At 41.1% G+C, this 26485-nt stretch overlaps 2 protein-coding genes across 3 annotated transcripts in view; both read right to left on the bottom strand.

The window, feature by feature from the left end:
* Positions 1-2463, bottom strand: part of dpysl2b (dihydropyrimidinase like 2b) — a 29385-nt gene extending 26922 nt beyond the window's left edge. The window contains exon 1 of the mRNA XM_086300234.1: positions 1916-2463. Within this exon, the coding sequence (XP_086156360.1) occupies positions 1916-2182 (267 nt within the window). The 5' untranslated portion in view covers positions 2183-2463. The remainder of the gene's footprint in view (positions 1-1915) is intronic.
* A 9940-nt stretch (positions 2464-12403) lies between these two features.
* bnip3lb (BCL2 interacting protein 3 like b) lies at positions 12404-26236 on the bottom strand. Of its 2 annotated transcripts, none has more exons than XM_086300232.1 (6): positions 25933-26236; positions 18981-19206; positions 16906-16975; positions 16465-16568; positions 15747-15896; positions 12404-14827 (listed from the first exon to the last, which is right to left on the bottom strand). In XM_086300232.1, exons 1-6 carry the CDS (start codon positions 25985-25987, stop codon positions 14779-14781), a joined length of 654 nt encoding a protein of 217 aa, XP_086156358.1. In that variant the 5' UTR covers positions 25988-26236; the 3' UTR covers positions 12404-14778. The 2 variants fall into 2 exon arrangements, with proteins under 2 accessions (XP_086156358.1, XP_086156359.1); XM_086300233.1 differs by lacking the exon at positions 25933-26236 and adding an exon at positions 22577-22666.
* Between the last annotated feature and the right edge of the window lie 249 nt (positions 26237-26485).

Genomic DNA, 26485 nt, shown 5'->3' with positions numbered 1-26485 from the left:
AAGTGACGAAGCCGGTTGTGAAATATGTACAGAAGCCTTGGAGACATGTGATAAACAGTTGTAAACAGTGATGCCTCTTAGCCATCCGCATGTAATCAGATTGCCCAAGGTGCATTAAAAAACAACTGCAAACAAAGTCCTTAAGGCAAGAAATTGCTATCTAAAGTTCATTTGTTATATAAATGTCTGTAAAACCACAGTAAAAGTTGTCAATTCAGTCACAAACTCAGTTTTTCTTATTTTCTTAATTTGAATAGCCATATTAAAGAGGGCCAAAGTTTAACATAATGAGTTTACATGTTATGTAAGTACATGTAATCCCCATGAGACAAAAGCTCAGGCTTCAGACTGCTCTAACAACATGTTTCAGACAGTTTTTTATGCTCTTGGCTCCGTATGACATCATAGAGAGTTGTTATCCAAAATATGGTGATCTTAGGCAAACAGCTCCACCTACCTGCTTTTCAAACCTTCTGTTTACCACTGATCGCCAATCAGAGGAATGCTGGTTTAAAAGGAGGCTAAAGGGAGTTACATGCCTTGTTTCAGACAGAGGATCTGCACAAAGGTTTAATATGAGATAGAGAAGGATTATTCTAAATTGTGACTTGTGCAAACCTACTCTAGTAGAGTCCATGGATTCAAACATGGAGCTGGAAATCAGTGCTAAAAAATCATGTACATTTACATGAATTCAATAGAGTTTTATCTTAACGTGTTATTAATTAAGTCTGTAAAGCTTACTTTACAATAAGTGTACAATAAATGGTGTGGGTTACAAAGTGCAGTGTGTGCCTCTGAAATTGAGTGGAGCAGAAGTAAAACTAGAAATTGCGAGTGCAGCGAACCCACATTTACACACAATAGCTGAGTAAACATGCACTGCAGCGCTGTTGTGTCGCATTTTATCCACCACAGTCCTAAAATGTCAGCTTGCTTTTGAAGAACGCAACGCTGAAATGCATCTCCTGTAATAATGACATCACTGATATTGAAGATCACATCAATTAAGTCTGTGAAGTCTGTGTTTGTGAAGTAAGCTCTCACATCAGAAAAGTGAAGAGCAACTAACTAATCATATATGACTTGAAGAGATGGAAGAGAGTAGGGAGTGGGTTATGTGGCGAATGCTTCCGATCAATATGTAACATGATAAAAGGGCTCAACACCAACGCCCAAAGCTTTTAACAGCATCCTGAGTGCTTGAGTATTAAGTAAAGGAAGTACAGATGTGGGTTGACCACCAATCACTAAAACCTGAATAACTGCTTGGAGCAGCAGTAAAAGACGTGATAGATTTTCCTGCAAGTCATGCAGGTCAGGTTGAGCCTGTCCATCAACTCAGTTCTGCTGTTAAAAGAACGAGAGATCTCAAGGGCAGTAATGCTGCAATGGTCCAACCCTGCATCACCTTGCAAAAGCAACCAGGCTGATGTGTTCACAAAGGTGTGCCTCCTATTTAAATCATGCCATGGTAGATGACACATATGTTTATTTTTTCTTTCTCGTGCAGACCTGTTAACAGTGTTTCCTTCACCAACAGCCAGCTGCACTGTGCTGTTAAGGACTCTGACTAACAGAGCCACTCCCTCTGGCATTTCTGCATGGTGGGCCCTCTAACTGAGGGCCAGCGACTCTGTTACATCATAGTGCTTTCTGGGAAATGTAGTCATGGCAAGTTGTCTGGCATAAACTGGATGTGTATGCTTAAACAAACTCTGCTGAGTGGCAAAGGCTCTGTGACTGATGCGATTGTAGATGAAAAATGGCGCGGGTGTGTGCAAAAAGCTGAATGTTGGATGAAATAAATGAGAGCTGGAATGATAAATGTAGAGAAAGAAAGACAAAAGGAGGAAGACTGGGAAGGAGAGGTGTAAAATATACACAATCGGCATGCAAAATCGGAGAAAATTACCCGTTTATCATCGAGATTCTGCAGAGCCTCTTTCCCTGTGCTCTCCCTTATCTCTACCTTCCTCGGCTGGGAGATGTCGGTCTGTCGGTCAATGACTCGCCCGTCACTCCTGCCCCTGCACGCCGAGAGTGCATCAAAGTCCAGCGTCTTGCTGTCCGAGGAACCTTCCACTGGACAGAACACGCCACAGAATTTCTGCCTGGGCCTGGCCGGGCTCTCGGAGCCCATCCTCTGAAAGAAAGCTGGCATTTCCCCGGCGGTCGACATCCCTTCCAGGCGGTTGGTTGTGATTGGGTTTAGCGGTGTGTAGCTGCACAGATGCTCGGAGTCTCAGCTTGTTGTGTTGTCCGGTTTTTTCCCCTTCCCTCAGCGCTGTGCGCTTGGACAGCCACCGCCTTTGCCGGTTTTCAATCGCAGGTGGTCGCACTGTGACCAAAGCTGGAAAAAATCAGTAAAGCTAATGCTGCTCGAGAAAAAAAAGATACACACACACTCTCACGGTGGAGAGAGAAGTGCAAAATGAATCCACGTAATATCTGATATTAGGGAAAGATGTGAGACAGCCTTCTGCTATATTGCTTGTCAGTGATTCCGCCACAGATCAGCAACAATTCTGATTTGCTTACTCATGAGTCTAAATTAGCTCCTTGCCCACAGCTGTTTGAGTTATAAATCAGCATATGAGGGAGAGACCTAAAGTCTGGCTTTGTCACAAAGAGATCCTATAGGGTGGAGGAGGAGGATGTTTCCCAATGAGGGATTACCTGTAGCCCGAATGAAACCGTCCAGACTGGCACTATCGGGAGCGCATCACAGCTGAATGTCCGGAAATATTGCGCTCTCACTTGTCCAAACTGAAGACTTGTTCGCTGTAGCTCTATTTAACCCGGAGACAGTGTCCTCGCAGCTGTCCTGCCCGCCAGAGAGCTGTGTAATGTAATAATTAAAGTGTGGCGTGCAGTCTTTAAATGTCTCTGCAGGGCGTCTCTGTCGGATGTTTGAGGTCAAGAGTGGCCCAGCACCATGGAGAGTTCCTCAAAGTCACACCCAGTCCAACAATGAGGATAGCTGTCCCTTCAGCACCACACCCCGGGCTCCAACACACACACACACACACACACACACACACACACACACACACCCCTCAGGTGTGTCCAGCACTTGCTCAAGTTTCAACTCCAGCTTCCATTTGATTTGTAGTCAAATCATAAAGTTCAGCCACTTAAGGGGAAAGGAAGTGGGGACATGTGGACGCTCTCTCCCTTGTATTACAAGTTACTTAAATGATTTGAGCTGTTATTATTTATTTAGTTTGTCTTTTATCTGTTTCTTTTACTTTTACCACTTCCTACAGGACATATGGCAGCCCCAAGCAACGTAATGTACGTAGAGTGTGTGACATCATATTTTCCATGTAAGACCCACCCCTTCAAAACTAACCAGAACCATATAGAGGAATACAATTTCAGTTAAGAAAAGATAGAATTCCACGTTTTGTTTCGAAACTACCAATTTCTCACCTTTAACGCAAGGGTAATGATGGCTTTCTCAGCTCTGCCACAACTTCAGCCTTGTGATTCAGCTGTTGGTTGAAATTTCATAATGTGATGAAAAAAAGAAAATACTTTATCAAACCTATATTAAGCCATTAGATATAAGTTACACATCCTTCACTAAGGTTAATCTGTTAGAAAGGGATGATATTATTGTTCTATAAAACTGGCCTGTAATGTTTTATTCAAACTGCACATAGCTAATTCTCTGTTGGAAGCTCAAATATCCCAACAGCTAAACAGATAAATACGATGCAGAGTTGTAGAGAACCATAGTTGAAGTATTGTGCATAGTTTTGCAAAAGGTGTCTTAAGGTATCATCAGTGTCCTGTGTTGAAGAAACTTAAACTAGAGGAAATCAAAATAACAGTTCCTGCTGTCTTTTCCGCTTGGATTTAAGTTTTACTCTTCGCACCACTCTGCCTGGAAATGATCATAACATGATTTTCTTCCAGTTGGCATGTTTTGGTATCAAACCCAATGCCAGAGACACGGTCACATTTGTAAGAAAATGCTGCACCTACAATAACCCCAATATTATTATATCGATTATTACCCCTGCAAAATCTGCAGTGCAAAACTTTGTGTTAAACTTTCCATACTCAGCATGTTTTCAGATTGTCTTTTACCACATTCATTTGATGCATGAGACTGACAGCCTGGTTCGCTTACTGCATTTTTTTATGATCAATCTGCAGCTACACTGTACTAAAAGCTTAATACTGATAGACGGACGGACGGACGGACGGACGGACGGACGGACGGACAGACAGACAGACAGACAGATAGATAGATAGATAGATAGATAGATAGAGCCATGATTTCTGAAGTTCTTCCAAAGTACTTCTTTAGACATTGTCTATTTTTCCACTCCTTTTCAGTCCAGTCCTCGTACTTGACCATTTTCAGACTTCTGAATCACTGAAGCACTGAAAAATATTGAATCATTCTTAATAGATGAACCAGTGTCTACACATCACAGACAACTCAGCAAAGAACCAAGTTTAAATTGCATTTTTAAATACTTTGTTACTAACAACTTGTCATAAAAAAAACCTACTTTGTTCCTATTTCTTCATCTGAATGTAGGAAAAATGCCAAAGAAAACACTGGCACAAAAAGTTCTGCACCAACAAGGTGATTCCCAAAGAGCTATTAGCTCAAAACTCAGCATATCTCTGTACTGAAAAAGTAGCAGCTGTCAGTATCAACAGGTCTAAGGAGTGAAATCAAATGTAAAACCTTTGGTTTAAATCATCGTCAGTATGTATTAGTATGTAACCTGGTTCTCCTGAAAGCCCATTGTTCTGGGTATTTGTCGGGGGCCACCTACCACTACAATGACTAAAATGAATGCAGGATTCTTGTGCCCAATGTCCTTTGCCTCACATTGGGTAGTCCAATTCCAAATCAGCACTTAAGGGGTTAATCCTCTGAGGTTTAATCCCCTAACGCTGTGCTGTCTTGAAAATTGTTTTCTGAGGTTTTTGGTGATGACTCTAACAAACAAATAAACAAGCAGTTTAAATTTCTTCCAAAAAAAAAGTTATTTAGTATTTTCTTCCAAAACACAGGGTGGGGGTTAGCATAGGGTACTTGCCATACGTAGAACTCCCATGGTTAAATATTAGATGTCAGTATGTACAGTAATTACTTACCTATAAGTAGCCTTGTAATGCTGTTTGTGGACATTGGAAAACAATACATAAAAGTAATAACTTTTCTTTCATAAAGACCTTTCTTTCTCCCGACCAACACAGCAACAAACGCTTTAACACTACAAAGAGTCATAAATGTAATTATAGATAACGCAAGCGCATGACTAAAGTGTGGTTTATAAAGTGTGGCTTAGCTCAACACCGGGACATTGTGTGGTTTAAAAATATCATACTTAACTCACCAAGTGAAGTCACATGAAAAACAGTCAGGTAGCCTGTGCAGATTTATATATATGACCTTTATATGTGTTGCTAGAGGTTAAGTGAAGGGTTATAAAGAACATTTGCAGATGAGCCTTACAGAGAACAGATGTGTTTGAGGTATAAATAAATCAGTGTTGCATGGTGATCAATAAGACCAGGCTGTAACAGCTGATTCTAATAACACATTGTTGATTCCTGACTTCAAGCATGACAGACAAAAGCTCTCCTGCACAAGAGTCCGTGTCCGCGCAGTTTCCATAACAACGTGGTGGGCAGCAAATGGCTTTCCTGCTACTATTCCCTCTCCCAGAGGGCTGCAGTGTGTGTGTGTGTGTGTGGGCGGGTGGTCATTCCTGCAGGAAGATGGCAAAGTCTGATTTCTGAATGCCAGCAGTGGCTTCTGAAAGGTGAACATGCCTGGGGTACAGCCACACCTGAAGGCCAAGAGTGTGCCCTGACACCTGTACACCTCCTGCCTTTATCCTGAACTGTCTTTACACTAAAAAAAAAAAGTCCCCTGCTGAGAGCAGAGCAAGGGGCGGGGGGTGGGGGGGCAGCGTTAGATAATTAGAAGGGAAAGTTGGCGGGGTGCCCGATAAACAGTTGGAAGAGGCACAGGGAGAGTCTGGTCTCTGGACAGGAAGGGCACGGCTCTGGCATCCAGTAACAAATGTAGGACAAGCAGGGAGATCAGCAGTACGAGTGGATTCTGGAATCGGCTGCTCCAACCAAAACATACTTATTGGATTAGATTATTAGCCCTGTTCAGTTCAATTTACACAGCACTTTGTCAGTTTTGAGGGCAGCCAGTTTGATACTATGGGGGAGGAATGGAAACCTAGACTTTTCAGGAAACCCAAATCACTGAGCATGGGTCATCACTGAGCTGGTGCTAATTTATCATAAAAAGAAAAGCACAGGCGAAGAATCTGCTGCCTGATTTTGCATAGTTTTCTCTACAAATGACATGGTTTCCAGCATCAGTGTAATGAAGTAGGTTTAGAAAAGTCCAAATGAAATCAGAGAAGCTGGAAGGTCTGGGGGGACTGGTTGACTCTGTGTCTATGGAATCATTCAAAATGTCTCCATAAAGTTCAACACTCATTGTTTTTCTGCTACAACAGAACTTCTGCAACTTACACAGGAAAATATTATTCCAGTGGAAAATATTATTCCAGTAGAAGGAAGTTACAAGGGTTATGTGAAGAGAATTCATTTTTTAAAAATTTTCATCTACTGTACAAATACCATTAAAATGTTAGCCTAGCAGCCAGGTTGATATCTTACACTGAAGAGGCACAGACACTGATGTAATAGAGGTCTTTTGTTGTTGTTTTTTAATGAATTGTAGATTGAAGTAAGCAAAATTGTGCTTTTCGGTCACTGAACGTTATTCTTTGCTTATCAGCAGAATCATACACAACAACCCATTGATGTCTCTGAGACGTTAATCTCGTAATCCTATTTAAATAAAATGATAAGTTTTAACAAGGAAATACTTCAATAAAACACAAGTACATTAAAACTTTACTTTAGTAACGTACTTTAATAAGTTACATTCCACCTCTGATTCTGTCTGTGTTTTTATTTGGGAGTTTGGGGCATTGTAAGCCTAACAATACTCTAGACCAATATCAGTGGGTGGGATCAGGAGGGGACCCCACCACTCGAAGGAAATCCCCTTCGTATCAGTATATGAACATAAATAAGATCAGACAATTCAGATACTTAAAGGAGCCTTCTGCTTACTGAAGACCTTTTTCCTTTTCAAAATAAGAAAATAAAAATGCTTACAATAAGTACAAAAGGTAATTTCAGTTGGAAGTGGGAAATGAGTGGAAATGAGTTACTGATGGAAACAAGCAGGAACAGGCACCCTGATCAAACCTGTTGGGCTGTGTTTTGTTCTGTTTCAGTATCTTTGTGTGCTGCTGCAGTGTATTCTGCTGAATCCTGAGAAGAAGGGGAAGAAAGTCTCCTTACAAGAGGGAGAGATGGAGCTGGCCACCACCCTGTAACCCATGGTAACGCCATCAGCTGCAGTGGGAGGGGCTATGTGTCACACTGTGTCCGGATTGGCTAGGAACAGGTGTGCTGAGGTTCCATATAGGGAAGATGGAGGAGGACCGGTGGAAGCATTATTGGGTTGAGGTGGATGAGGCTGCCTTCAGATCAATTATTTTATTGTCTGTGATTATTCTGTGTGGGGGGTTTTCTGCTACTTTGGATTATCCAAACTTCTGGTATTTCTACAGGTTGACCAAAATATCCCTTAGAAACCTGTAGAGTGCCACATCATCCCGTTTTGTGTTTCATAAAGTGTGCAGGATGAGATGATCTTCTCTTGTGTTACTTTTGACACTTTTGCTTCATTACAGGAGATGCCATACACAGTCTGTGTGTAAGCATCTTCTTGCTGGAGTTTGAAACCAGATCCTGACTCTCAATCAGCTGATCATGAACCAGAGTCTGGAGAATCAAATGTCTTTGCATCACATATCAGTAGGAATTTTGCAGAATAGCAGCTTCCCTTTACAACCAGTAAATACAACTAGTAAATTTCCCAGATGTTAAACTGATTAAGTGGGCTAAGTGCACTTCTGTATGTTTACTACTTAAGTTACTTTATGTCAATTAGGTTATTCTAAGTCATTCAGAAGCTCATTACAGTAACTAAGTGCCCTGATCAAAGAAATGCAGCCATCCATTAGCTAAACCTACTTTATCCTTGAAAGTCATGTCGGCCTGGAACATATCCCAGCTGCCACTGGGCAAGACAGCCACGCAGGCTCATGCCCAAGGTCGGTTTAGAATCACTCATTAAGCTAACTGGCTTTGAACTGTGAGAAGAGAAAACATACTCTGCAGAGAAAGGCCGCAACTGACTAGCGCATTCAAACTCTGAATTTTGATTGATTATTTTTAGCACTAAAACTGATCTCTTACATTTAAACCTCGTGATGGCTGATGATATTCACTGCTGGTCATCTGACATCACTGAAGCAGTTTAAACAAACAGATGGATAAGATTATGAGGTTCATGTACCCTGACTGTGGTATTATCTAAACTACTGAGGAAAAGATTGTTGAAACTGTTGCAGAATACCTCCCACTTGAGAGCAGAGCTTCAAGCTTTTATAGTTGTGTTCTTCAGGGGTCCTATGGGACTGTTTCTAATCACTAAAATCAAACCGGAAGGTCTTCCTGCTTCTGCTTTGTGCAGCTAAAATATCCAGATGATGTTTCAAAGAAGAAAAATAAAAGAAATAATATCTTCTGATTGGTAAGACTTTTAATAGACAGGTATGCACATTTAAAAACAAGGAGAGACATTCCAAAAGCATTTAAATGTATAATTTACCAAAATGTTAACTGAAATTTGAGTTTGGGGCATTTCATTATCTCTTAAAAGGCAACCTCAGCCACATTTCTTTCTCTGCTCTGAGAATATTAACACTGTAATGGTCAAGAGCTCAAAGGAATTTCCAGAGAAGCTTGATGCCCCAGGTCTTAGTTACGTGTGCTAACTCATCAGGAAAGCACAGTTTTTGGACTGGATTGCAAAGTAATAGCTGTGGACTTTTCATAGTAGCTGTCTATGGAAGTACAGTAAGTCAGAGGAAAATCAAACTCTAGCTAGAATTTATTCTTACAAATAAGACAAGCAAAGTTGAGTCCTCTGAAGTTAAAAATATACACTCACAGCCAATTCATTAGGTAGACCTAATACCAGGTTGGACACCCTTTTGAATTCACAACTACCCTAATTCCTGGCACAGGTTCAACAAGGCAATGAAACATTCCTCATGATGGCATCACACAGTTGCTTTAGATTTGTGAGCTGCACATCAAAGGTGGGAAACTCCCATTCCATCAAATCAAATCAAATCAAATCACTTTTTATTGTCACATCACATGTGCAGGCACACTGGCACAGCACATGCGAGTGAAATTCTTGTGTGCGAGCCCCACAAGCAACAGAGATGTGCAAACACAACAACACAAACGAGCAAGATACAAGAATGGCCAACCTGAAACTAATAAATATATGTACAATATATAATAGTGTATGCATTTCTGGATGTGTATACTAAATATTTTCCTACGTGTGTGTGTGTGTGTGTGTGTGTGTGTGTGTGTGTGTGTGTGTGTGTGTGTGTGTGTGTGTGTGTGTGTATACACATTTTTACAAATTAAATAGTAAAAAAATAAAATAATAATAATAATAATAAAATATATAAAATATACAGAGTTGAATATGTGCAAAACAAGTGGCATTTATATACAGTGTGGAGTGCATAATGTTGAAGTTCCAGTAGTGAAGCTGAGGTGCCTATGACGTGTTCAGCAGTCTGATGGCCTGATGGAAGAAGCTGTCTCTCAGTCTGCTGGTACGGGACCGGATGCTGCAGAACCTCCTTCCTGATGGAAGCAGTCTGAACAGTTTATGGCTGGGGTGACTGGAGTCCTTGATGATCCTCCCCGCTTTCCTCAGGCACCGCTTCCTGTAGATGTCTTGGAGGGAGGGAAGCTCACCTCCAATTATCCGTTCAGAGCACCGCACTACTCGCTGGAGAGCTTTGCAGTTGTAGGCGGTGCTGTTGCCATACCAGGTGGTGATGCATCCAGTGAGGATGCTCTCAATGGCACAGCGATAGAAGGTCCTGAGGATGCGGGGGCTCATGCCGAATCTTTTCAGTCTCCTGAGAAAGAAGAGGCGCTGCTGCGCCTTCTTCACTGTTTTGTTTGTGTGTACTGACCACGTAAGATCCTCAGCCAGATGTACACCAAGGAACCGGAAGCTGCTCACTCTCTCCACAGCAGCGCCGTTGATGGTGATGGGGGTGTGTACTTCTCTGCACCTCCAGAAGTCCACTATCAACTCCTTTGTCTTTGCGACGTTGAGGGTGAGATGGTTGTCTTGACACCAGTGGGTCAGGGCGCTGACCTCCTCCCTGTAAGCCGTCTCATCACCGTTGGTGATAAGACCCACCACTGTAGTGTCGTCCGCAAACTTCACAATGATGTTGGAGTTGTTAGTGGCTGTGCAGTCGTAGGTGTAGAGTGAGTACAGGAGAGGGCTCAGTACACACCCCTGTGGAGCACCAGTGTTCAGTGTGATGGGGGATGAGGTGATGCTGCCCAGTCTGACCACTTGGCGTCTGTCAGACAGGAAGCTAAGGATCCAGCTGCAGAGGGAGCTGCTCAGTCCTAGATCCTGCAGTTTCCTGTCCAGCTTCGAGGGAACGATGGTATTGAATGCTGAGCTGTAATCTACAAACAGCATTCTCACATACGTGTCTCTCTTCTCCAGGTGTGACAGGGCAGTATGTAGTGTCAGGGCTACGGCATCATCAGTGGACCTGTTGTGGCGGTATGCAAACTGTAGAGGGTCCAGTGAGTCGGGTAGTGCAGAGCAGATGAAGTCCCTGACCAGCTTCTCGAAGCATTTGCTTACTATGGGGGTCAGGGCTACAGGTCGCCAGTCGTTCAATGAGGAGATGGTGGAGGATTTGGGTACAGGGACGATGGTGGCCATTTTGAAGCAGGCTGGGACTACAGACAGAGAGAGGGAAAGGTTGAAGATGTGCGTGAACACTCCAGCCAGCTGAGCCGCGCATGACTTGAGGACGCGGCCGGGAATCCCGTCCGGACCAGTAGCTTTGCGTGCGTTCACCTTCCTGAAGCACTTCCGCACATCCTCCTCAGACACAGTGTGCGCACTGACGTCATCCGCGGTGCGCACACTGTCCGGTCTCATGGTGTTCGCTGTGTCGAATCTAGCGTAGAATACGTTTAGATCCTCACACAGAGAGGCCGTGGTCTGCGGTGTGCTGGTTTTCCCTCTAAAGTCTGTGATCGTGTTTAGTCCCTGCCACATACTCCGAGGGTTGTCAAACTGTTGCTCCACCCTGTCCCTGTACTCACGTTTGGCTGCTTTGATCGTCTTCCGGAGTTGGTAATGTGCGTGTTTGTAGTCCGATGTGTTCGCGGAGGCAAAGGCGGTGTTCCGTGCCGCCAGTGCCGCGCGAACATCTCCGTTAATCCAGGGTTTTTGATTTGGGAAGGATTTGACTGTTCTGGATGGGACGACATCTTCCACGCATTTCCTGATAAATCCACAGACTGAGTCTGTGTATTCATCAATGTCTCTGGCGGCCACGTGAAACATTTCCCAGTCCGCGTGATCAAAACAGTCCCGCAGCGCAATTGGATTGAGATCTGATGGCTGCGGAGGCCATTTGGGTAAAGTGAGCTCATAGTCATGTTCAACAATTTGAGATTACGTGAGTTTTGTTGCGTTATCCTTCTAAAAGCAGCCATCAAAAGATGGGAAAACTGTGGTCATAAAGGGATGGAAATGGTCGGCAACAATACTCAGGTAAGACGTGACATTTACATGATGCTCACCAAATACCAAGGCTGGTATTATAGCATCACACCATTACACCTGAAACTTCAAGGCAGGTCCACGTTTTCATGTTGTTTACGCTATATTTTGACCCTTCCATCCAAACATCACAGCAGAGATCAAGACTCAAACCAGCCAACATTTTTCCAAACTTCTGGTATAGATTTTTTGTAGTCTATCCACTTCAAGGTTCAATACATTGTGCATTCAGATATGCCCTTCTACCTGCCTTGGTTGTAAAAACTGTTCAATAGCTCAGTAGTTTCGGAGATACTGTGACCAGCCCATCTGGTTTAAGTTACTTAAATCGCCTGTCTTTCCCAGTCTGATCCTCAGTTTATACTTCAGCAGGTCCTGATCATATGTACAGGCTAAATGCAGTAGGTTGCTGCCATGTGACTGGGTGATTAGACTACTTTAAACAGCTTCAAAAGATTAATTTAAATATTGCAAAGCCAACATCAAAACAAAGCAGTTGAAAATTATCTGAATATTCAATTGAGGTTTGTAAGAACTGCAAGGTGGTTCCTCTTTCCGAAAATAAAATTTAAACTTCAGGTTGTCAACTTTCAAGATAAAGAAAAAGGAAGTACAATCATATTGCTTCATTCAGGTAATCTTTAATGACAAAAATGTCCATTATCTTCTCCAATGTAGTGGGGAAAAAAGAGATTAAAGCAAATGTAGCATTACAATAAACACTTTCATACCACGAGTCTTTCAGCTCCTTCCATTTCTATTCACATTAGGCCCTGCCATCAACAATGGAGGTCTTTTGTTTTCACACTTTAAATCATGATCCAGGTCCAACATGACTCCTGTGCGTTCACAATCTTTGTCCAACACCAAGAGAGGAGAAAAAAAAAACAAAAACATTTCAAAAACAAACTACACAGGAGAGAATGATTACCACTTTCAAATGCTGCACATACAAACATAGGCAGAAAGAAAAACATTAGTATCTCTGTGGCTGAAACGAGAACATCCACACCCCGCAAGTGGTTCTTAGCCAGTCTTTGAATCAGCTTGTATGCATGATGAGGAGTCAAATTTTACTGTCCCCGTATCCTTTAAGATTTTGTATGTTATTCTTTTGTACCGTAAAATTTCACAATGAAATTCATTTTTGAAAAGGGAACAAGTCCTTGTTAACATTTTGCATTTATGCTTGACTTTGTGTCATAAACGGGAAGAAACGGTCAAGCTAAAGCAAACGTGTTGTGTGGCGACTTACAGGAACTCATTGTGGTGCTATATGCTGATACGCGAACATCAACAGAGTAGACTCGGAGCAAGTGGATAAGGGGAAGAAAACTTAAAAGCACTCAGCTTACTCCTCGATGACTAAAAATAATTACAAAATAAAAAACATTTACTGCAGGTGGAGTGCATATCGACTCCAAATCAACTCTGCAGAAACGCTAACTGACTTCAAGTCATCTGGACCCAGGTTGGCTCAGACAAACTGATCAGCTTCAGAGATAAAGTTTTCCATGCATGCTACAGCCGTCCTAACATTAGAGCCTGTGTTTACACAAACTTTCCTCCAGTCAGTCAGAAGCTGCTGCAGCATCACGAAAGAGAGATAGATTGAGAACCACTGGGTACCTTCTGCCTATCCAAATTGATCCCTTCATCTGCAGCGTCAAGTTAATTCTCCTCGTTTTTTGTTTTGGCAAACCTGTTGGAGTGTCAGGAAGCACGGCTGGCTGTATCATTTTCCTTAATGGCTCTAAAATCTTTGGAAGTAAATTTCCATGTATAAAAGTAACTTGTTTCATGAGATATCCTCTAAACACTCAAAAATGTTCTCAAAGAAAATATCTAACTTCTTTTTTAATCTCAAATCAAAATCTCACTTTTAGGCCTTTTGGTATCGAACCTTTGAACAATACAACGCGTGCACTAATTTGAAACTATAATCGCGTAAAGTCCAGCCCAGTCTAGAGTTAAAAAAAAAACAAAAAAAACAAAAACACCACACATGCAGGAAATGATCAGTTATGCTCCGCAGAAACCAGGAGGCTCACTGAAAGGACAACTTGGACGCTCACAGTTTGGACAGACAGATGAACCTTTCCTGAAACATACACCACTGTTACCCAACCATATTGGTGTATGTAAAATACTGTTCGTGTACACACCGAATGGGACGCGCTGCCTGCCTTTCCATCTACAACCTGTATTCCAGTTCCTGTCACCAAGCAAAATATGCAATCGTATGCACATAACTGCATATTGTCACATAAATCTAACGGCAGACAGAGCCAGACTCCTCCAGTGAATTTCATGAGAGCTTGTGGTATGGGTTGGCCACTGTGGAAACGCCTTTCATTATTTAAAACTTCTCAGTAAACCACCATCATTACAAAATAAATTATTTAAAAAAAAATAATAATAATCTAAATAAAATGGCTACTCTGAAAAAGGCATGGTCACATTTTTAGTCTGCGTAGCCAAGTCTGAATTTGCTTCCAAGGTCGAGTACTGGGCTACACCTGCAGGTGGCACAATCTCTGGTCAGTTCTATAACAGTCCTCCCTCCTTGTCAGTTAGTCAAAAGGGGACTAAAACAGCATGTGTAGAAGAAGAGTTTGGTTTGATGCTGCAACCCTCCCTGGAAACCCATGCATTATAAACATTCCAACTGATGAGGAAAAGGAAATATGACCTTCATTTCTGAAAAGTTTATGCAAATTAGTGAAAGATATTGGGGAGGTCAAGAGTAGGGGGAGTATCAACAGACAGTAAGAACAGTAGATCAAGAAAAAAACAAAAACAAAACAAGAGGCAGGAAGGAGGGGAGGCTGAGGAGGAAGAGGATGCACTTTGCCTGAGAACATGTCATATCTCAGGGTTTAGGAGGGGTAATAGGGGCAAGCAGGACAGGAAGGAGAGACAAGCATTCTTCTCACGACAGAAAAACTTCCTCTGACGCTTGCCCACTTCTGAGGCACTTTTCTTCATGTTCATTCTCATAAAGAGCTGGTGGGTGGCATGGTCAGCCTCTTGCCAATGTAGACCCTGAAAAGAAGGTAAATGAGGTTAAACACGACTGGGTGTGGTGGTTTAATCAATGAGCTAGGCAAGGTGCCTAAAGCCTGATCTGAGGTAGGGGTACCTCAATTACTCTGTCACCTTTCAATGAATCCATTGAAAGTAAGTGGACATTAAACCAGTGGTTCCAAACTTGGGAGAGCCAGTTTATATGAAACAAGCAGCTGCACACGAGACTGAAAACTACTGGTGTTACATAAGTCAAACTGAATTGAACTCTATGGGGAAGGTAGATGACAGTGCTAGAACTATAGCTTTCAAGGGTCCCATTATAATAACGTTACTTAGTTACTGCTTTAAACAACTTCCCAAAGCAACTCCTGGAGACTGCCAAGCCACAATGACTGCTTAATCTGCAGATTTAATGCTAAATACTGTTTTGCATTGGATACATTTCGCTCTAAAACCAACCCTTTAGTTTGAATGCAAATGCCCAGCAGACATATTCCCCCCCCCCCAATATGATTGGTTCGTTAATATCTCCCACTGAATACCACATCATGTTCAGCAAATGATGTCTGAAGTATTAATGCTGTGTAATGATTGTGTCTGACTGGGGAGCCAAGATTATTGTACCATGTGTTATCACATGGAACCCCTGGGAGTGTCACTATGAAGCAGCAGGTGTGCAGCCTTTTAGTCTGCAGCTGTTCTGCCAACATACAAAAGAGTGGTTGCAGCTGATGTTCGTCTGTGGTTATACAGCTCCCCCTGCTGGGGTTATGTACAACAACATGTTTTTTTTTTTTTAAGATTTTATCCTTTTTTGACATACATTTAAAAAAATAAATCAATAAATCAGTTGAGCAAATTTCACTAACTACTGTCAGTCTTGCTTTAGACATAACACACGCTGCACAGGTGATCTGTGGTGTTTGATTCTTACCCCAGCCCCAGAGCGAGGATGTGTGATAGCAGCAGCGAGGGGATGAAGACTTTGAGGAACTCGGCAGAGAAAATGCCTCCTTTCTTCATGGCCCCAGTCTTCCTCATACTGAGCGTTACTGAGCGTCGGGGGTGCCGGAAATGAAATTCCCTGTTTAAAAACAGACGCATTATAGATGCAGAACAGTTGCTTCATAACCTAATGCCTCTCAATAAAAGGTAAATATAGCTGTAAACATAACTTTCAGTCACATATGAAGCAAGCAAGCTCTTTCTGGGTAAGAGTTTGCACCTTTTCTTTGTTTTATACCTGCACACCTTAAAACACCTCGCGTGTTGGAGAAAAGTAGCAATTTGAAAAACACTGTGATGTGAAGAAAACTAAGTGATTAATCAACTAGTTTTAATCCCACAGCATTTTCGAAGCTGGTACCAATTAAAAGAGATGTGTCATGTATGCATGAGATCTTAGGTTGTATCACAGATGTCGTGCACATTTATCTGAGATACATTACAGAAACCTTTAGGTTTTCAAGGGTTTAAGTAATATATAGTTTTTATTCCAGCATCAGAGCTGACACCTTATAGCAGCTGGCTTCGTATTTGTTCTTTAGAGTGACTTTATTACCATAATGATCATTTCCTTTCTCTGCACAAACAAGCAGCTGAGCATGATCATTTGCACGCAGAAGGCTGATGTTTACAGAGTTCAGACTTACTTGGGGGGAATGTTTTCCGGTCGACTAGACCAGTCTGCAACCCAATCTGCGTCCTTCATCAAGATGTCCATGTCCTTCTCCTTGTCCAAGACATCCTCTTCAGACTAAAGGCATAAAAACATGTAGTTTAGCAATAAAAGCCTGCAGCCTTTAGGACCCTCACAATCTGTCTGTCAGGACAAACGAGACTTGTTTGGAATATTTGAGCATGTGCACGCCATGTTTTCAGATGTCTGACACCAGGAAAACACATAAGTAAAACTATAATGCTGATGACAGGCTGTGCAGACGATACAGAAATACACACTGGGTGTGGCAGCCATCTCCATGGAAACTAAAGGCAGGCAACGGCTGTCATCCCCCTCCAGGGCCAGTGGTTGAAGCTGCCATGGCAACAGACTGATGAAGCATATGATAGGCATACATATGCTTACGTCTTACCTGGCTGTCTCTTCTTTCCGCGTCAAAGATGATCTGACCCTCATCCTGGGGAGAGTGAGGTCGTGGGGGGCTGTGGTTTTAAAAAAAATATATATATAATAATAATAATAATAATAATAATAATAATAATAATAATAATAATAACAACAACAACAACAACAACTTGACAATTCCCTCATGTAACTTTAAAGTGAACAAGTGATGTACATGTTTTTGCGTCACCAGTTATCAAAGCAGTACAAAAGCGCATATATGCTGTGGTAATGTGTTCTACATACAGAAAAAATATTACTTTAATATCAGCATTTATTGTACCAGTACCAGCTGGCGGATCCTTATCAAATTGATCTGACACACAGCAATACACAGTCTTTATGCATTAGTTTACATTGCAACACTAGGCTGGACTGGATCGTATGACCCAAGACAACAAAATCCAAAAATGAAGGCTCCCTATATTATTTTAACCTTGGGGTAGAAAAAAGCCCCCAGGTTTGGGTGGTATTGCAATATTAAAGTGTACTTCACACAATCTATAAACAAATACCACTAAAGCCTATTCCACAGCACATCCGCCTTGCCGTACCACAAGCACTATAAATGCATCGTCATCATGGATCTGTGAAATATTAAACAAATGAATCACTTAATATGAATAACAGGATTAAAATGCCAACTTGTAGCTTGTATTTATTGGCTATGAGTTAGAAGTCCTTTAAAGTGCTGCTCTTCCTTCACTCTGACCCCTCTGATGAAATGTGTGCAAAGCATCTCAGAAAGATAAGTAAAGAAAACACTTGCCTAATTGCCTCTGAGCAAAATGACACCAGCCTTGCTCTGAGAGTGTTATGACAAAATATATGTCAAGTGCTTGTGTCCCTGATCATTTCTGAGCGGTTTGCTGATACACTGCTCTCAGCTCAAATATCTGAAATCGTGCTCAGGTGACTTGCTGACAGCGGACTGATAAGGTCCCTTTTATCACAGTTTTGAGCATTACACACAAGCACACGATGTGGCTGTGGGGCAAAGGGTCAGTTTGTTGCTTACATGCCAGATAAATTGTGAAGTCTGCTAAGGAAAGAAGAAGCAAGTCGACTGAGACCCTTTCAACTCTGAATTGAATCTGATTTATTGTGACAGAGAAGCCGCCCCCAACGAGCTTTTAGAAGCAAACTGCCCAGTATTTAACACCTTGTAAGAGTTTTTATGTTGCACAAAGTCTTAATGGAGCCTAAAAGCAATTTTCTCAAGGGTTGTAGGGTTTTCACACCAAAATGCACAGATAAAAGCTGGTTTTGTAAATAAATATATGCCAGGAAAAACAATAGAAGAAAAAAAAAAAAAGTGCAGCATAGTTTCTGGTTTAACACCATCATGCTAGTCAGGTGACAGGTGTGTTTACACTGTGCCCTGAAGATATCACATCTGATAGGCTGTTAGCACAGTGAGCTAACACTTCATCGAGTACTATTCCCTGTCATAGCATGTCACTGGTAAGAATCAGGTGAAAATAAGGTCATCATAGCCAAAACCCAGTATTACTTCAGAGGCATTTGACTTGCTAATACATGCTGCCTGTTAGGTTAGTGTAAAAAGGGCTTCAATTGTGCAATTTAAGCTAACTGTTTCCAGTTTTTAACTTCTAAGAATAATACGTAATAAGAACATAAATATGCATAAATTTATTTTAGCAATTCATATGGCTTTAGCAAAAAATAATTTTCTTTTATTTTTTTAAATCTGCATTTCTGAAGCATGTAGCTTTACACTGAGAGAAAAATCACAGGAAAAAGCTGGAGAGGAATCAACTTCCTCATGTGACTAAATCTTCTATAAATACAGGCCTTTATGAACCAATGACTTTCTTGACTCTTGATCGTGATTAAACTCCCGTGTCCTAATCTGTGTTTAATGTCAAACAGATCTGGGAATACAGGAAGCTTTGCAACTAAGCTGGTTTTATTCTGAAAGTTTTAATATTTGCACTAAAAATGAAACTTTGTTGTTAAGAATAAACTGAATAGGTTAGAGATATACGGAGGAGCTTGAGCGATGTTTGTTCATAAAAGTACCTGTCACAGGACGAGTTGCTGCGGCTTGATTCATGCTGGGCATCCAAAAGGATCTTTTCCATGTCTCCGTTGTGGATTGAAGAAGAGGATGGGACATGCTCCAAGCCTCCCACTATGGCCTCCTCTTCCTCCACCTGAGGGAGCGGCAGCAGGCCCGAAACAGAGTCAACTGTTGACAATGACTGGGCTTGGTGATTTCTGTTCATCTCCAACTCCACCCAGGACCCTGAGGGAGAAAACACAGAAATATTATTCAGTATTTGTTTCTTTCTGATGTGAGTTAAAGCTTCATTTTAAAACATCTTCACTCAAACAGAGAAGAGTTTTGCTGCTAGGCTAACTGTAATCTCTCATAAAATGTGTTCTTGCAACAAGCAGATAGAAAACTAGCGGCTTCTGAATTTACAAGAACTTTGAGTTTAAATGGCCAAAGTTATAGTTTAAGAAACACCATTTACTTTCCATTTGTTGGTCTTTTACTTATTTGCAAAAAAATAACAGTAAAATATTCTTGGATCTTTTCTTTCTATTAGAATTACAAACAAAAAGATTGTTTATATTGTGATAAGAGAACCATTGTTATCTTAAATCTTCTTGTATAAACATGAGCCAGCTTCTATTTTTAGAAATCCAGTTGACTCTATGGACATGTGTTAAGCTAAAGATTAGATTAAATTTTGCATTGCTTTTCAAAAAGGGAGACGCGTGCACATGCTTCCCTGTGCATGGACTTGAAAACAAGTATTCAGGTTATCAAACAGTTAACCAAATTGTTTTTTAAAAAGTTAACATCCACCACTTTTTATAAAATAATTACAGACTTTAAAACAAACAAACGAACCAGACACAATGACAGGACATGTTTAAAATGTAAATTTCCAACAATGTGCCTTTTTAGCTTGTGAATGAAATAAAACCCAACCCTAAACCTTGATGGGTTGCAGTTAACAGGCCAGATCCTAGAGCTGTGCGGGATAGGTCATTAACTATCCTGATTAAAGTTAAGCATTCTTAGGCTTTGAAACTCACTGCCGTGCCCAGTAATGAGTTTCGAGTTGTTGCTGGTTCTAAGTAAACTTGTTTATACCCGTTACTGGCTTGCACAGAGCTAAAGAGGAACCTCAAGCAGGCTCTCCATGAGGAAACAGCTCAGCAGGTCTGACCACACAATAGAGAGCAGGAGAGAAAAAAAGAGCAGACCACTGTCAAATTTTTTTTGCTCGTAGAGAGATAAACAACAATGGATAGTTGAAGTTTTGTTCAAATGGGATGGGGGTAGTTCACCTGCTCTCAAGTTACAGTTGCAGGAAAAACCTGGAAGTCTGGTGTGGGCTTGAATTGCATTCAAGCCATAAAAGTATATATCATATATGGGTATACCTAATGCCCCAGAACATTTTTTATCCATTAAAAATTTATGTTTTGTTCTAAACCGTAAACACTATTTGTTACCAACTCACTGTGTGTTGATAGAAGCATACAACTATCAACTCTCTCCTAATTAGCCTCATATAGAAAAATGAGTTGTTAAAAGGAAATCTCATATTAAATACAGTTCTAATAATAATACATTTTATTTATGAGTGCCTTTCAAGTCACCCAAGGACACTTTACAATAGGATAAAACACTTAGTAAAACAATTGCAGAATAAGAACAATAAAATAAAAGCACAAGATAAAATTAACAAACAGTGGATTCACAGTGAATATGCAGATTTGAACAGATGAGTTTTGAGTTGGGATTTAAACTGGGGGAGAGAACCAGTGTTTCTTATTTCTGGGGGCAGAGAGTTCCACAGCCTGGGAGCAGAGCAGCTGAAAGCTCTGCTTCCCATGGTGGTGAGGCGGAAGGAAGGTACAGCAAGCTGGATAGAAGAAGAAGAACGAAGTGAACGGGCAGAACAGGTGGTGGTTAACAGGTCAGAAAGGTAAGGAGGAGCGAGGTTATGAATGGCCTTGAAGGTGAGCAGAAGAAGTTTGAAAATTATCCGGAATTTCACAGGGAGCCAGTGAAGTTCCTGAAGAACAGGGGTGATGTGCTGGTAGGAGGGGGTTCTGGTGATAATGCGAGCAGCAGAGTTCTGAACCAGTTGAAGCTTATGGAGGGATTTTTGGGGGAGACCATGCAAAAGAGAATTGCAGAACGGGTGAGATTATTGATGTGAGATTTATAGGAAAGCGAACTGTCCAGGATGACACCAAGGCTCTTAACCTGAGGAGAAGGGAAAACTGTTTCCCCTTCTCCTCCACAGTTTCGATGGTTATCGAAACTGTGGAGTTATCGATGGCTTTAATTTTTCATCATCTACATTTTTAAAAAGAGGAAGTGAATCAACTGTAAGCTTTCAAATTTCCCACTCTATAAGCCTGTAGAACCTGTTCAAATCATAATTTATCTCCACAATCATGATAATATGGAAAGCACAGTAACATACGCAAAGAATGGTTTTATAATGACATAACATTTTTTCCCATATGTACTAAGTAAAAGTGTAGAACAAGTAACCATCATCAAAAAGATATTATTATAATAATTTAAATAGAGATGTCTGAACGAGGTCCAGGGCTGTGAGTGACCAAAACTTACAACAAGTGTGACCTGAAATGACCATTTGAGTCCATCAAGTCATCAGGAAAGTGCTTATACGTCAGGTCTGGGAGGCCTTTCCCCATAGACACGGGGAAGTCTTTAAAGCCACTGATTATTATTATTTATTCTTTTTTTTTTTTTTAATCTTTGAGTTTTGCATGTCTACATACATTAGTCAGAATTTGACCGATTTATGTCTGTTATGACAACAGAAGTCTCTTTGCCACCCACAGGGTGACAGATTCCTTGAACTACTAGGGAAAGCGGCAAAGTTTTAGCTGGAGCCTTGGAAGACATTACTCTCAGCTGGCATCTGACTGGTTATTCAGATGATAAATTGCACCTGTTGTTATCCTGCCACGACCTGTCACAATATTTGCCTTTTGTTTTATGGCTGGTACAGGGTGTGACAAAGCCACAGCATTCCCTCTGATTAAGGTAAAGCGGCCTTTACTAGGAAATCCAAGCAAAAACATGCAAGACAACAAAGACAGAGCATGTCAACAATCACTTCCTGAGGGGAATTTCCTGGAAAGAGACAAGCTGGGCGCCCAAAACTGGCAGTTGAAGAAGTTAAAAAGTAATGTCATTTTCACAGCCCTGTGGTGAAAGAGCACCTAGTGTACAGTATGTGCTGTGGCTGTGATATATGACGCTGTCCCCATTTGTACGTGATGTCTGACATGAACTGGTAACTAAAGAGTACAGCATGTCAGAGATGAGTTACAAATTTAGAGGGGGGCAGATTACCCAAGTCTAGAATTTTGAGAAGGGGGTGGGGGGAATCTTTACGCAGCTTTAAAACACTTTCTCCTCCTACTCCACCAAAAAAAAAAAAAAAAAAAAAAGAAGGAGGAGAAGTCCTCATAAATATTACCATTACAGTATGTAAACACCATGTGGCATAGAATTTCATAGACAACAGGTCAGTTAAAAGCAAAGGGTGCAGCCCCCCCCACACACACACCCCTCCCCCCCTCTTAACAGGCCTCGACTCAGCACTCACACTCATCCTGCAGATTACACGGTGGACTGCAAGCCAAGCTGCTGTTGACAGGCCATTGTCTCCACTCTGTGGACTAAAACCACGTTACCATGGTGCTGATGCATCCGAACATTCTGGCCCAGCCCAGCCATCAGCTGTTGGTGGGGTTCATAGGGGTGAGACATGATGTTAAGGCTAAAGCTTATCCATGGTCGCATGTTGGGACTCAAGACCCCTGGGATTACATAACTATATTTATGACACTGGTGTGAGTGAGAAAACACCTAAAAAGAATCAGATTACAAAGTGCACTGCTGGCCTCTCCCTTGTGATAAGCACAAGGGCTAGCTGTCCTTATAGGTGTGTCACAGGTTTTTCTGTGACAACACAAACAGTACATGCACTAAGATCCACATTTTTTTCTTTTTGATCTTCTAATTTGGGCAGATGATATTCAACAGGCTGTTTCATATATATTAGAGATGGACCGATCCGATATTACGTATCGGTATCGGTCCGATACTGACCTAAATTACTGGATCGGATATCGGAGAAAAATAAAAAATGTAATCCGATCCATTAAATATCACGAAAGCACCTCACAAAACTTGCAACACGCCGTAACTCACCTCAGAACGTTAGCACGTCGGAGCAGTATGCATCACGTGATAGAGCGGCTGTGGCATGCGGGACCTGTCGGTGGTCTGGATAGCATTTGGAGCTTCGCTAGCAACCCGGCATTTCATCTCCGACAAAGTTATCCCCGAGAGAAGTAAAGCAAGTGTGTAAGTCCATCTCTGAATGTTTGTAAAGCATTCCTGCGTTAAGCTTAACCGACTGCCTCTCGCTCTCCGGCTGCTACTTCAATCATGAAACTGCTTAATGATCAGCTGATCGGCTTTTCTGTCACGAGTCCGTCTCTCTGGTTTGTTTTTGGCCCACTTTGCACCAGAAAGAGGAAACCAGCGGCTGAACAACGGCAAAACGTTTAAGCTTGATAAGCTGTTGTTAGAATTTATTTAATCTTACTTTCTACTCGAGGATCTTTTTCTACGTAGCTGACGCTGGCAACTGTGCAGGGGCGGATCTTGCAAAGTTTAGCCAGGGGGGCCGATAGGGCATGAACAGGGAAAAGGGGGCACAAAGACATACTTTTCTTTCTTATTCTCATTTAAAATGTCTAGCTTTTAATAAATAATTATCTGACACCCAAAGTTTTAATTTGATGTAAAATGAATAGAAGTCAATTACTGTATATAGTAACTATTAAGTCTAATATATATACCCTAGTAAGCTATAGTACTTTTTCCTTTGGGAAGGTACCATCTGTGCAGTCTGCAATTTTGTTGAAGAAAGATGTTGAATCTATTTAATATTTCTTGAAAAATAATTGATTTCTGTGCATTTTTTTTTCGCACTGCATCAAATTAAGGTTGATTACGTCGATTAAGCATCATGAGGTGGAGCGTGAGGGGTGGTTCCCTATTTTTTATTTATTTATTTTTGTTGTTGCTGGGAGTTGGAACCCTATTAGTTAGGTTGCTTAATATTTACACTAAGTACTCTTTAAAATACCAGAATAGGGAGGATGGTGTAGGTCTAAGTTTATTAGATTGATCAGTATTGCTGAACTATGAAATATTTTTTTTGTATACAGGTATAACAGAATAGCTTTAGTGTAGTTGTTGTTTTAAACTTGAGTATGAACTTGCAGACTTGCAAAATGCAGCAAGATAATTTAAAAAACAGTTTTGTTGGTTAAAAAACACTATATCGGATTCATATCGGTATCGGCAGATATCCAAATTTATGATATCGGTATCGGACATAAAAAAGTGGTATCGTGCCATCTCTAATATATATATTAAAAATGTCTGCCATGAACTCGGGTGGAATACATTTACCATCCAGTGACCAAAAACTGGCAATTTTCTAGCCTTTTTTAGAAGCAGCTAATCTCCACTGGTTGTTCAAAATGATGTGTGTGTGTGAAAACCAGCTGGAAAGTTTGTTTCCTATCCAGCAGACTTTGGCTTAAAATTAAGCAGCCTCTGTGTTCTTACATGCTGCCTCTTGTATCATACTCCTCACCTCCCCAACCAATTTCTTTCGTCATGTGTATAAGGTCTGTCCCCTTGTCGTTGTGGCCAAAAATGGCATGCCAAGTCATTGCATGCTATTTATGTTGTAAAACTTGAATCACAAAAGCTGTCTAGGCAGAGCCCCCCCTCAAGTAAGTAAGCCGGAGTGTCAGCGTTCTAATCACACCACCTTTAAGGGCATGTTTTAGACAGAGGGATGCTAGCCAAGTTGCGGTCAATACTGGACAATCCTTCACACCCTTGTAGCTGTTAGGCACAAGATGGAGAGCCATAGAGGCAAGTTCAGCAAAAGACTCATTCAAACACAGGAAATCAAACTTTATAAATGCTCCTGATGAAACCTAGGTGTTTTTCCACTTATAATATCACATCTATACTGTACATAACATTAGTTTAACTTTGGGACATTTAATTTTAATTTAACATTAGTTTTACTTAATTTTTTTGGGGTATTTTTTGGAATTTTTTTTTATATATTTAGAGATTTTCCATATTTGTATAAATGAACATCTGTAACAAAACAATTCGCCCTTGGGATTAATAAAGTATTCTGATTTCAATGCAAACAATGGTCTTAAGTAAAATATTTATTTCATATCTTTCTATAAATACCAATGGACTTAGTTAATAAACCACGAAACTAAAGTTTAGAAAAAAAAAAACAAAGTGCAAATGTTTAAACAGACATTTGGCAGAATAAATTAAAGCAGATGAAAACCAGAGGGGGAAAAAAGAAAAGAATATTAAGTTTTAATTCCGCTTATCAACAAAAACTTATGTCGACGGGAAAAAAGTTACATGAACGACAGAAGTAACCTCAAAAATCCAAGCAAACGAAAATCTTAAAGACAGTACTTAAGTCTTCTAAATTTCTTTTTGCTACTTTCCACGACACGAACGATTCAGGTTAAATTACCAAAATGCATTTCCCCATTTTTGCCACTTTGAACTTTTTCGATCTAGCCTTGTTGACAAAGCTTAAACCCCACGTCTACGTTCTACCTACCAATCGCTGATTGGCTTAGGATCCTGTCAATCGCGCGTACAACTAAAACACCATTGGCCCAAACAGTGTCAATAAACACACGGAACATACCGTTCTGTAAACCGTCCCCTTGTAGGCAGCTTCGCCGTGAAAAAAAAATACATAAGCATACAAAATTACTGGTTAGCCCTGCAATAAACCTACTATAAAAACATCCAGAAATTATTTTTAGAAAGAATATAGACCGGGTAGCTGTCACAGTTGAGCAGTTTGGTTAGGATTTAGCTTACCGTTTAGCCCCGAGTCTCCGTTGTTGTCTGTAGAAGTAGTGTTAGCGTCGGACATCGTCGTGCCTGGCGAGCAGGATGGGTTGCATAAAAGGCTCGAGTCAGTGCAAAAGGCGCAGTGTTTTAGCTGCACACATTCAGAGTTGTAATAAGAGAATAGACCCGAGTCGTGTGCTTCTTTTTTTTCCTTTTGTTTTTTTTTTTCTTTAAGATGGGGGTTGAGGGGGACAGCAGCTAGCTAAGCTACAGCACAGCTGTCGCTTGTTTTCGAGCGTTAGCTGGTCTGGAAGCAGCCAGTCTCCCCGCGAGCCCGCTCACGCCTTCGCTCCCTCCCTCTCTCCGGGAAGCTGGGTGATGACATCACAGCCTCCCGTTGATAAGCGAGAAGAGAGGGCGAGTCGACATAACGAGGCGGAAAAAAACAAAACAAAAGCTCAGGATATTACGTGCATCAATAATTGGAAAACAGAAGATCCTAAGTATTTTTTTTTTTTAAAAATTCTCTCTCTTTTTTTTTAAGCATCGGGATTTGTTGCTCACGGGCTCTGCGTTTGCC

This window comes from Aulonocara sp. 'chitande type north' Nkhata Bay, linkage group LG7, assembly GCF_057382095.1.
Source record: "Aulonocara sp. 'chitande type north' Nkhata Bay isolate Kocher_YH1m ecotype deep benthic linkage group LG7, A_spYH_male_GT1.1, whole genome shotgun sequence".
Classification (NCBI taxonomy): domain Eukaryota; kingdom Metazoa; phylum Chordata; class Actinopteri; order Cichliformes; family Cichlidae; genus Aulonocara; species Aulonocara sp. 'chitande type north' Nkhata Bay.
The sequence above is the reverse complement of the archived record's forward strand: the minus strand, read 5'-3'. Positions and strand labels throughout refer to the sequence as shown.

Excerpts from the sequence above, each read along its gene's own strand:
- bnip3lb (XM_086300232.1), bottom strand. The coding sequence starts at position 25,987 with ATGTCCGACGCTAACACTACTTCTACAGACAACAACGGAGACTCGGGG. Across the intron at positions 16,569-16,905 it reads CGGAAAGAAGAGACAGCCAG|TCTGAAGAGGATGTCTTGGA; the intron begins GTAAGACGTAAG and ends TTATGCCTTTAG. Across the intron at positions 14,828-15,746 it reads ATCCTCGCTCTGGGGCTGGG|GGTCTACATTGGCAAGAGGC; the intron begins GTAAGAATCAAA and ends CCTTCTTTTCAG.